Here is a 12,435-nt window from a genome sequence, read left to right as displayed (position 1 = left end):
ACACATGTATGAAATGGTATTAGAAAGTTATGTGTCAGAATAACATATTACATTATGGGCCTTATTCTGGTTGGTGCGGTGCAGTGTACGTACGGTCCGTTTCACCGTACGTTTCCCTACGCGGATGGTGAGCGTAAGTCCGCCCACAAAACATCCGCATACGGACGGGCACAAACACCGACAATGGGGAGTGGCGTAAACTTGAGCGGACACCACCGTATACGGACGGGTCTCCTCTTAGACACCGTTAACTGGCGTACAACAGAGCGTACGCCACCGTATACGGATGGGTCTCGTCCGTTTTCACACCGACATCTTCCGTATATCGGAGCGTACGCCACAGTGCATGGATGGGTCTCACCTTTTTTCAATGGAAAACTCAGCGTGTGTCACCGATCGTGAGAGTGAGCGTACGTCTGTGCAGGGTGGCATGCCCTTCACATATATCACCAGAAAAATTAGTGACCCTAGGGCCACTCCGTAGCGCTAGTCGTGCTAGATCTCTAATTCCCAAGAGGTTAATTACAATTTCCCCCAACAGGTATATATCAGCAGTGTGAAAAAATATATAAATCTGTCACTTAGTGAGAATGGTAAATTATTTAATTATTTAACTGTGCAGGATTTTCGCTGCTTCTTATACAGGGAGTGCTGGTCCCTTTTATAAGTGCAGAGTGTGGAAGATAAGTGTCAGACACTAAAGGCCCATACACACTTAACGATTTTCAGCTGAAAATCGCCTAGTGTGTATGGGCCAGAGATCCCACACTAGCGATGATGCGCGCTCCCGCATCATCGCTAGGAAAGTGGTTGATCTGCTGGTAAAACCAGCATGCCTGACGATAATGGTTTATTTTGGAACCATCAATGCTCAGTGTGTATGTGGCGAGCGATGATGGTCCAAAGATTAGATGCTGCTGGCCCAGCCTCTCTCCCCCTGCTCCCTCCCCCTGCCCCCTGTCCCCTGTCCCCTGTCCTGCTATCCGATTCCCATCCACATTACTTAAACGGCGCCGCGCCACCCTGTCCCTGTCCAGCTTAAGATCAGCGGCACTGGTCCCCTAGTCCCCTTGTCTCTCTCCCCCTGTCCCCGTCCAGCTTCATCTCAGTGCAACTTGTTTCCTCCCCCCACCCCGCTCCCTCCCCCAGTCCCACGCTCTTACCCACCCATCCGCCCGGCTGCTGCTGCTCGGTCCGGTCCGCCCTGCTGCTGCTCCGTCCGCCCTGCTGCTGCTCCGTCTGCCCGCCGTGCTCCTTCCGCCGCTTGTTAAATTATCAAGGCGCCGCTGCGGAGCAGAAGAAGCAGCAGCAGCTTCTACATCACATATCTACTGTGCTGTGCTGCTGTCCCTGTGCTATAAGTGAGTCCACTGCCACCAATGAATGTGTGACTAGGCACATATTAACAACACTGCCCACCAATGTTTTAGATATTATGCTGGTAGTTACCAGCAAACCACTGACTACCAATGTTAAACAATGAGCTGCTAATGTATACATCACTGGCACAGGCCAGCGATGTATATGTTAGTGGCTCCACTGCCCACCAATGTAAAAAAATGAGCTGGTAAAGTATACATCGCTGGCACAGGGCAGCGATGTATACGTTACCAGCGCCACTGCCCACCAAAGTCAAAAAATTAGCTGTCAATGTATACATCGCTGCCCTGCGCGATGTATACCAGCATCACTGCCCACCAATGTAAAAAACCGGAGCAGCGATGTATACGTTACCAGCGCCACTGCCCACCAATTTAAAAAAAATGCACAGCTGTAAATGAAATCGCAGCCGTGTAGATGGGCGGGTTGCATGGCGTTTACTTGATCGCTGGGCTCTGAATATACACCCAGCGATCAGTTCTGAATCAGGCCCCAAGAACAGGAATGCACTGTATAAAATGTACCCTGCTCCGATGCTTGGAATCTAAACCCCGCCCATTATGTAAATAGCCTTATAATGAAAAATTTTCTGCAAAGTCTTTCTCCTCCTGAAAATCTCTTGCTCTTTGAGGAAAATATCTCAGTGTGTACGCACTACTTTGGTGACAGATATATCTATCAAAGATTTTGGCAAAGTCTTTTGAAATGAAAATCTTCTAGTGTGTGTGAGCCTTAAAAAGTGTCTGTCTGTCACTCAGGCCCTTATTCTGATCGGTGCGGCCGGAGCCGATTATGCGGCCAGGACCGTGCGTGCGAAACCCCGCCTTCCATACGGATCGCCAACTCCGTCCATATGCGGTAAGAAGCTGTCCGAACGGACTGCACGTGTATTTTTCACGGAATACGCCTCCTCCATCTAAGGGAACCTCCCCCATCATTCGATGGTCGCAGACCATCGAATGCAGGACCGAGTGCTCCACCAGCACCCGCAACCTCAGACCACACGGACATTTTTCCGTGCAAAAGCAGGGATCTTGGCGGGCAGCTGACATCCGGCGATGTCATATGTCCGCCCCCTACACGTGCGTCACGGCTGCATTACCATACGTACGCCCAGCGTTTTCATGGGAACGCCCATGAAACGCGGGGCGTATGCATATGTTAATGAGCCCAAATAGCCCTTCACGCCCCTCTCCACCCCCTGTTCGGAGTGTTCACATATCATGCGGGATTTGGCCATACGCCCCGCTCGCACATGCGCAGAGACGCCTCTGCACATGCGCAGACACAAAACATCGGCGGGCCGAACGCACGCGGATATATCCGCACCGATCAGAATAAGGGCCTCAGTGAGCAGGACCGCGCTTCTTAAAGTGACAGACACTTTTTAGTGTCTGACACTTATCTTCCACACCCTTCACATATATGACCCTGCTAATCTAGCCTTTCAACTATAATTAAGACATTTAATTAATTATTCTAATTGTTATTCAATAATTGTTTTCTAATAACTAAATTGTCTACCTTAATAAACACCCTAATAAAACAACATTTTAACCCTCATTACATGTCTATTTATTATGTTCTAATGTTGCATTTTAATCACTATCTAGGTGTCCCCACATTGGTTTTACTTTTAAATAAAGTTATGTTGGTGTTACAGTGGAAAAGTTGACACATGTCCACTTCTGTGAATTGAGTGTCCTGCTTTTTAAAGTATACAAAAACACTTACTGAATGTGTGTAGATGGTTATAAAATAACTACCTTGACATATATAAGCAGGTCTTAGAATGAATCTTACCTAAAATTAAAACAACCGTTACATGTAGAGAAGTGTAGAAAGATATGCTTCCAATGTGTTTGAGGGTTGTGTGTGGCTTGCATGTAGTGAAATCATGGTTTTCACTTAATAGGCTGCAGCATTGCTTATTACATTCAGGTGTAGTAATCAGCATTAATTAGCAGACCCAGGCGTCCACTCTCATGCGGTATCTCTAGGGGTGGTCTGGAGCTATCTTTGGCCCAAAATGCACGGTGCGTTTGCCGATCGAGCAGTTGTAGCACCGTACATTTTTTGTGCACACCCCCGTGTACGCCCATGTTTCCTCATTATTCCAGCCGCTCCCATAAAAACGCCCCCATGCCGCCCACAATGACCGTACTCTTGCGGACAGGTTTTTTTGCATGGAGAGACCCGTCCCTGAGCGGTGCGCGGTCGCCGCACATGCGCATAGCGAAAGCTACGCATTTGCAGATGAAAAAAAAACCTAATCCGCTCGTATACGGTCCCACCGTACCAAGCAGAATAAGGCCCTATATGTAGCTGCAAAGTTAGCTGTATGCTTGTCACTTTAATATATCAGCTGCGGTAACATTGCTCACCATAGGGTAAATCCTGCAGACATGACATTTTGCTATTCAGTTAGAGGAATCCGCCGTGGTACTTTAATCACAATGTATTTCTTTTGTAAAACTTTTTATTTATTTTTTGCCGTTTTATGTAATTAGGGAGCCATGTTCAATTAGTTCCATAAAGTATATTCAGTGGTTCCCAAACTGTGCGCCTAGGCTCCCTGGGGTGCCTCAGGACACTTGCAGGGTGCCTCGGGTTGATCGTCCAGGACCAATTCAAATTATTTATGATCAATTATTTATGGACAAAACCAGTGCTGGTAGCTGACAATAATAAAATGTGTACAATCAGAACCAAATCCTGCCCTTTACCACATAACTGAACCTAAGCAGCACATATAAACACAATCTACTTAATTTGATATATATTTTTTGGGCCTAGGGGTGCCTTGGAAAAATTCTGATACTCTAGGGTGCCGTGATTAGAAAAAGATTGGGAACCCCCGGTATATGTTTTAAAAGGATTGCTCAACATAATATCTTACATCTCAGTGGCTCTTTTCTTTGTCCTTGTGCCGTTAAGTTTGGGTATTATGAAGAGACCTCCATAGCTATTGGCTAGCACAGATGGATTAGTATTTGCCTTTACATAAATTCAGATCAAATTCCATATTGGAAAGGAAAGCTTTTCCAATGTTATATTTAATATTATCAGTGTGGACAGCCCTTCCTGTGTGCAATTAGATGGCAACATGGGACAGAGATGGAAAAGTAATAATAATATATTACTTAGGTAAATTTTATATATATTTTCACGTCTCACAATAATAGTTTAAATATGAGAAAGTATTGTTCTTTTTTATCTTAATCAATGGGGAAGCTGGAGATTGCTACATGGTAGAATTGCGTCATGGACCCATTTTATAAAACCTTCATTGTGAAAGACCCATGTGTTTACTAATTATAAGACCGGCATCTGTATATGTTCACAACAGATCTGTTCTAGATACTCTGTAGTACTACTTCTAAACAACTGTCAAAGTACTGTATACAATAATAGACGTGATAGGCTATATAGATTCAAAAGCAGAATGTTTTCATTTTTTTTAAATGATAATAAAACACAGGTAAATACAATTTATGGGCTGATATGCCATAAGTAAAAAAAAATATAACCTGTCCAAATTATCTTCATATGGCTAATACCGGGATACTAAGGACACACATGGGGTAGAGCATGGCTGGGCAACACCGGCCCTCCAGATGTTGATAAACTACACAAACCAGCATGCCTTGTATCAGTTTCAGCATGGCCACATAGCAAAACTAATGCAAAGCATCCTGGGATGTGTAGTTCACTAACATCTGGAGGGCCGGTGTTGCCCAGCCCTGGAGTAGAGGACAATACAACATATAACACAAAAAGGCTAATTCTTATGGGATACACCTAAGGGCATTTTACTTCAACTTATGAGTGTGTTTTAGTATAAAAAAGGGGGGGGGACAGAATTTGTAATTTTTTTTATTGATATTGGATGAAGGACTAATAATGTATAAGAGCATGTGAGCATATAAAAAAATTCTGAGGGTGGATAACCCCAAATGATTAATGTTCTATATATATACTGTAAATCCTATGTCTTTTGACTACACATGTACTGTACATACCCCACCCAAGCAAAATAATATTTTTGTAAAGCTTTCTACTTCAAAAAAGGAAGTGGCTGACTGACTGAGAGAGGAACTTTAGCAATAACTAGTTTTTCACTAAGCTACAAACAGAGGAACAAAGAATGTCTTATTCAATCAACACTTGGATTATGATGGCATTTTAGGGTCCAGAGGATTTGGCCCAGCAGGAGCACAATCAAGACAGAAGGAAAACAACTGGCAATGGTAGTATGCTATTTATTTGTGCAACACCTGTATCTCCCAAGTACTGGCTTTCCCTATATACAGCAACAAGGGCTAGGTCATCAGAAATTTGAATGACAAGCCTTGAAGTCAGTGGTGAAATGTGGTTATATTGGAACCACTGAAACATGGTAACATGCTACTGATAATCTTTAAATCTTTTACATACATAGTTTTTTTTTAAGTTGTAGTGTCTGTATTGGTGACTGTGTTACTAAGGGAGGGAGATGGGAATAAGACTAATATATCCAGTTGTCTGTAACCAGTCAGTCCTAAAAGCCACCTCACTGTCATATTTTTTCCATATATTTTTACACTTTTCAATTGAGAGATACAGGATTTCTAAAGGATGATCTAATTAACATCATGGAACCCTCTGGAAATGTTTTGAATCATTTAGAATCAAGCTTGTTTGCAAAGAACATATGTTTTTAGGCATAATCATAGATACATTTATAATCTTCTAAATTCAATTTCCAGATGATAATTACTACAATTATTTTCTTTCAACAATTTTGTTTGTATGATATATTATTATCATTATCATTACTGCCAGTGTTTTTATATATATATATATATATATATATATATATATACGCACATACACATACACGTACGTTCTGGCGACCCGCCAGCAAGGATGAAAAACATAACATACTGTACACACACACACACACACACACACACACACACACACACACACACATATATATATATACACACATACACACACACACACACATAAAGACAAGGGATTTTTTATATATTGTTGGTTACAGATTACTTTATTTTGGCTTGTGGGGGGAAACCGGAGTACACAGAGAAAACCCGCACACTGATGGGAAACTATACAGTCTGTGCACAGTTAGGGCCATGGTGGGAGCCGTACTCAAGATCTCAGTGCTGTGAGGCAGTAATACATTTGTTCTCTTCTAACCCTTACTGTATACTCTCCATAGAACATTGCATTGTACAGTTTTTCAACGCTAGATTTACACTTGTTTACACATTTACAGATGTTGTAATCATGGTGCTATTAAGTAGATACTACACAGAAAGGTATTATTCTGTTTATGGTAGATTTAATCTGCAATCTATGTCACAACAGGAAACAGTGCAGCTCAGCCCTATGTGTACTGGTTCAGCAATTACTACACACATTTCCTTTAAAGATGCTGAAGAACAGACTTTGTATTATCTTATAATTGCTGTGTTATAATGTCCGCCCCATAACTATATTAGGAGCTTCTTTCCAGTGATATTTGAACCTCTCCAATGGCAGTCATATATATATATATATATATATATATATATATATATATATATATATAAATAATTGTTGCGTTACTATAAGCACTTTTATACTTGCTGTGAATGAAAGTTAGAAATATGTGGGATCAATTAAAAGTACTTCTTGAATACCTGCCTATTATGTCTTTGGATCAACCAATTCATACAGTAAATAATACATTTTCAAGATATAAGATGGTGTTGGTTGGAGTCACTTCAGGACAGGGCTGCTTTATTTTTGTTGCTGACATATTGGTTTATGTTCACATATTAGCTTATTTCTCATATACAGTAAGCTCTAATGGCACAAAGGTGACCCCAGTGAAAGGAGTTGATCATATTACTGCTGTATAAATGAGTTTATTTGGCAGGGCTAATAGGGCACTGTGCACTGGTGTAGCTACTGTACTGTGGGTACCATTGCTATGGGGCCCAGAGGTTTGAAGACCCTGGACTCAAATTACTGTATGTACTGTAGGGTATCGATCATTAAGTAGACAGCAACTAGGTCGACAAGCATTAGCTCGTCATTACTGAAGGTCGACATGCATTAAGGCAGACATGCATGAAGGTCGACATGGGTTGGGTCGACATGTCATTAGGTTGACAAAAGCATTAGGTCGACATGGGGAACGTCGACAGTCAAAATGTTGACATTGGGTTTTTCACTTTTTTGTCACGAATTTCGACGCAGTCCATATGGACACTGAAACGTAGCACGCTGCGCTTGCCATGCTTTGGGCATGGTGCCTCGCTATGCTCGGCCAGTGGTGTAGCTAGGTGCCACGGTGCCCGGAGCATGTTTCAGCCATGCTGACCTTCCTGCATGTTGACCTTCAGTCATGTCGACCTATTGGTATCGACCTAAAGCTTGTAGAGCTAGTGACTGTATCCCATGCTGGCTTCCTGTCAGCCAACCTTCGCACACATTGGTTTACAAACCATATACAATTTCTGTCACTATTTAGGCTCAAGCATGCATGATACATACCATATACATGCACAGTCATTCGATAATCCCACTGATCAGCAGTCACGTCTGAATCAGCCCCTGAAAGTTGTATAAGATAGTTTGGAGCATTTAGAGTTTATTTAGAGATAAGAAATGATTCACCTGCAGTATGTCTTTTTATATTCACAGTCACAAGCCACCTACCTACTGCTCTATCAATAGAGCGCAATCTATTTTATATCTATCTCCATATGCCCAGTGGCGGATTCAGGGGGGGAGGCACCCGGGCACGTGCCCCCCCTGTCATTTATTTTGTAGCTGAGGACCAGGGCTTTCCAACAAGCCCAGTCCCGTGTCTCTAGCCCCCCGGGAACCGGAGATATCGACTGGCAAACCTGTAACGTTTTTTCCCCATAGGATAATATGGGACCCGTCAATTCCGACCCCCACCCGGTTCCGACGGCTGCCAGTTCCCGCCCTGGCATCACAGAAGCTTGTGGTTGATTTCATTCAATTCCAAATCGCTTGGCCTTCAATATGATACCAGGCTGGTCCAAGTCGGTCAATCGATTCCAGAGATATTGGGTGTAAACCGATTTTTTTATTTTTGAAATGTAATTTCATGGCTGTTCATGTTCTTTGAGGGCAGATTACTCTGGAACCAAACGTTCCAGTTTCACTGGACCAAAATCATTCAAAGCCCATTCAAAAGTTCTTCAATATAATACTTGTCTAATTTAAATGGGTCAGTTAGTTCCGAAGATATAGCCGGTTAAATGAGATACCTGGTTAAAGGGGGGAGGGGTGGTTTTCTCTCCCCCTCACACCAGAAAATGCAGGGACTAGGCTGGTGTAAAAGGGGCCAACCTGGGAATGCATTTTCTGGTGTGAAAGGGGTATTATTTCAAATAGCCGGGACCTGCAGTGCTCTGAATACAGCCAGGCTCTGCCACTGTCAGTGGCTATCACTTCTGCCTTGCGGCGGCTGTCCCCCATTTACCACGAGCATGTATTCCCCCTTGGCAATGAGCATGTAATCCCACATGGCAACGAGCATGGAACCTCTGGCAATGAGCATGGAACCCTTGGCAATGAGCATGTAGAGAAGCAGCACTTATGTAGCATAATTTTTAATAGGCATTATGGTGTTTGGCATAACACATAATGGACATAATGACGTGTAACTTAACGTGTAATGGACATTATGGTTTAAATGTTTAATGCGAGCCTTTGGTGGACAATGTCCCTGTTTATGAAGTGTATTGTGAATTTTGGCTTAATCTGTGTGGCATTATGTGAATTCTGGCTCAATCCATGTGGCATTATGTGAATTTTGTCTCAATCCGTGTGGCATTATGTGAATTTTTTCCCAATCCGTGTGGCATTATGTGAATTTTGGCTCAATCCGTGTGGCATTATGTGAATTTTGACACAATCCATTTGGCATTATGTGAATTTTGGCTCAATCCGTGTGTAATTATGTAAATTTTGGCTCAATCCATGTGGCATTATGTGAATTTTACGTATTTTTGTTCCTGCGCACTGTTCCCAGTGGTCGGGGTTAGCTGCTTCACTTATTGGGTGACTAGGCCAATCGAGGGTAAGCAGTAGAAGGAGGGTTCAGTGAAGCGCTCCGCCCCTTCGGTGTTTTGGTGCGATGACACAATTATAAGCCGGTTTGTGTCGCTTAAATTGCCGTACGATTGATCCAGAGGCATGCCGGGAATTGTAGGCAGTGGAATTTTCACACAATCCATGTGGCATTATTTGAATTTTAGCTCAATCCATGTGGCATTATGTCAATTTTGGCTCATTCCATTTGGCATCATGTGTAAGGGGCAAGTATAATGGGGTCTAGTATTTTGTTGCATAATGTGTAGAAGTTGTATATGGTGTTGACACGCCCCCTGTTGAGTGGCCACACGCCCTTTTCCGGAGCACGCCTTTGGCGTGCGCACAACTACATCCTTCACTTTTGTCGCCATGGTGGGCCTGCGTACTTTAAATGCCAGGGCCTATTTTTAATTCTATTCCCACCCTTTCCTGACGCTCTCTTAGCATGTACACTGGCACCACTAACACCGCCCTTCCCCCACCCAACCCCTTTTTTATCATGGTGCCCCCCCTGTCATTTTATCCTGGATCCGCCCCTGCATATGTCTGATACTAATTGACAACAGCATAGTAGCAGGGTTTACTTAATAAACATGATTGTATAAGATCTACATTGGTAAGGGACATACACATGGGTGCTGATTCTGGTTCACATTCAAAAGCAAATTCTCTCTCCAATGGACAAAACCATGTGCACTGCAGGTGGGGCAGATGTAACATCTGCAGAGAGTTATATTTGGGTGGGTTTGTACCTCAAACTGATATCTATATTGCAGTGTAAAAATAAAGCAGCCAGTATTTACTAGGGAAGTGCACCGCCCACTTTTCGCGTTTTGAGTTCTGATTACCTTTAGGTTTTGGGTTCTAATGGGTTTTGCCAAAACACCCCCTAAACGTTTTGGGTTATTTTTTTAAAGCATAAAAACTGCTAAAATTGCATATTTATTGTATTTTTTTGCTCCTACGCTATATTAACCTCAATAACATTAATTTACACTAATTTCCAGTCTATTCTGAACACCTCACACCTAACATTATTGTTTTTAGGGCAAAAGGTTGCACCAAGGTAGCTGTATAACTATGCTAAGCCACACAAGTGTGCGGCAAAAACACGTGGCTCATCTAGGAGTGGCACTGCAACGGCAGACAGGGTGGCAGTTTGAAAAACTAGGCCCCAAAAAGACCCCTATCTGGCTTGATCGTGTTTACCACCAGCCGAGGATCAGTGGGCGATTAGTGCAGCACTGAGTTGGTCTGCCAGTGTGCTGTGCTGTGTATCTGTTTTTATCAGTTTAATATCTAATAAGACCACTATCTGGCTTGATCGTGTTGTTTACCACCAGCCGAGGAGCAGTGGTCGATTCATGAGAGCAGCATCGACGGACTCCCAGAATCATGCAGGATGAGAGCGGCAGTGGCGGACTTCCAGAATAATGCAGAGTGAGAACGGCAGTGGCGGACTCCCAGAATAATGCTGGGTGAGAGCGCCAGTGGCAGACTCCCAGAGTAATGCAGGGTGAGAGCAGCAGCGGTGGACTCCTGGAATAATATAGGGAATACCATCTGCATTACAGTGTCTGTGACACAATCATGTATCAGTAATCTGCGCTTAAGGTACAGTGCCTATATTAACGACACTGCAGAGTGGCTTCCCAGAGACACCTGTAACACCCTATCTGAGCACAGGCGGCGACCAGCCGAGGATCAGTGGGTGATTTGTGCAGCAATCAATTACTTTCATTAGTGGAATGCAAACAGTTTTATGCATTTAAAGACAATTCTACTTATCATTGTCAAGAACGCAAACAGTTGTATGCATTGAAAAGACAAGTCCTACATATGAATAACTCTCAGCAGTAGGATTAATGAATGATGATGCAAGATGGAATTGTCCTTGGGCCCGCCCACCGACCCTTATGTTGCGAAAATAGGACATGCACACTTTAACAAACCAAACATTTCAGCGACAGGGCCTACAAAACTGTGGCTGAAATGATTGGTTTATTTGGGCCCCCACACAAAAAACAACAATTCATAATATCGCCCTGTATAAACTGGCTCTACAGCGACAAGATGTCATCTTCACTCGTCATCCTTCTCCTACTCTGATTCTTCGCTCCCTTCAGTGTATACTTCCTCATCCTCACAGATTTTCAATTCATCCCTGCTGGACTCCACAATCATTTTTATAAACATCATCTTCATTTTGCAGAAGCAACCTCCTTTGCCGCTCACTGACCAGGTTCCCTGCTACACTAAAAACTCTTTCGGAGTACACACTGGAGGGGGGACAACTCAGGTAAAATAGAGCCAGTTTGTACAGGGGCTTCCAAACTGCCTTTATTTCCTGCCATTACTTGTAAGGACTGTCTTACTTGTCTACTTTGATGCTGTCACCAAAGTAATCCTACACCATTTTTTCAATGGTGACAGCATACAATGCATAATCGATCAGATTGTGAATTTGCATAATATCCATCAGGTCTGAATGAGGCCCTTTTGTTCCCTGACCAATGCTTTCACTATAAATAAGTGCGAATGTAGTACATAAATAGTATAATATGTATCTATAGAATTCCGCCTATGCATGTCTTCCCACAAATACACTATATACAGATGGAGCCGGGCTCCCTCTTGCTGGCGAATCGCCAGACTGTCTCCGCTGGCGATCCGCCAGCAGCCCCGTGCTCCATCTGACTGAGACGTCTCAGTTCCCGGGCGGCGGGGCAACGGGAACCTGTCCGTCTCCACTTCAGGGAGACAGACAGGGTTAGCGGGGGGTGCAGAGAGGCGGTGGGGACCCCGGGTGACCGCCGACAAGCCGGCGGGGACCCGGGGGAAGCGCCGATGGCAGAGCAGATGGCGGCTGGCGATTTTGCTGCCATCCCCTGCAAAGACAAGGCCGGCTCCATCTGTGTATATATATATATA

The 12,435-nt window shown here is 43.6% G+C and overlaps 1 protein-coding gene and 1 long non-coding RNA gene across 2 annotated transcripts in view; one reads left to right on the top strand and one right to left on the bottom strand.

Annotated features, from left to right (window-relative positions):
* The window catches only part of LOC146067566 (uncharacterized), a 176,923-nt gene that overhangs the window by 45,100 nt on the left and 119,388 nt on the right, over positions 1-12,435 (bottom strand). The window lies entirely within an intron of this gene.
* MYO1F (myosin IF) overlaps positions 5,455-12,435 on the top strand; it is a 167,463-nt gene continuing 160,482 nt past the window's right edge. The window contains exon 1 of the mRNA XM_083179189.1: positions 5,455-5,630. Coding sequence (XP_083035315.1) covers positions 5,628-5,630 — 3 coding nt within the window. The 5' untranslated portion in view covers positions 5,455-5,627. The remainder of the gene's footprint in view (positions 5,631-12,435) is intronic.

The sequence above is a fragment of the Crinia signifera genome, chromosome 1 (assembly GCF_055691185.1).
Source record: "Crinia signifera chromosome 1, ASM5569118v1, whole genome shotgun sequence".
NCBI lineage: Eukaryota > Metazoa > Chordata > Amphibia > Anura > Myobatrachidae > Crinia > Crinia signifera.
The sequence above is the reverse complement of the archived record's forward strand: the minus strand, read 5'-3'. Positions and strand labels throughout refer to the sequence as shown.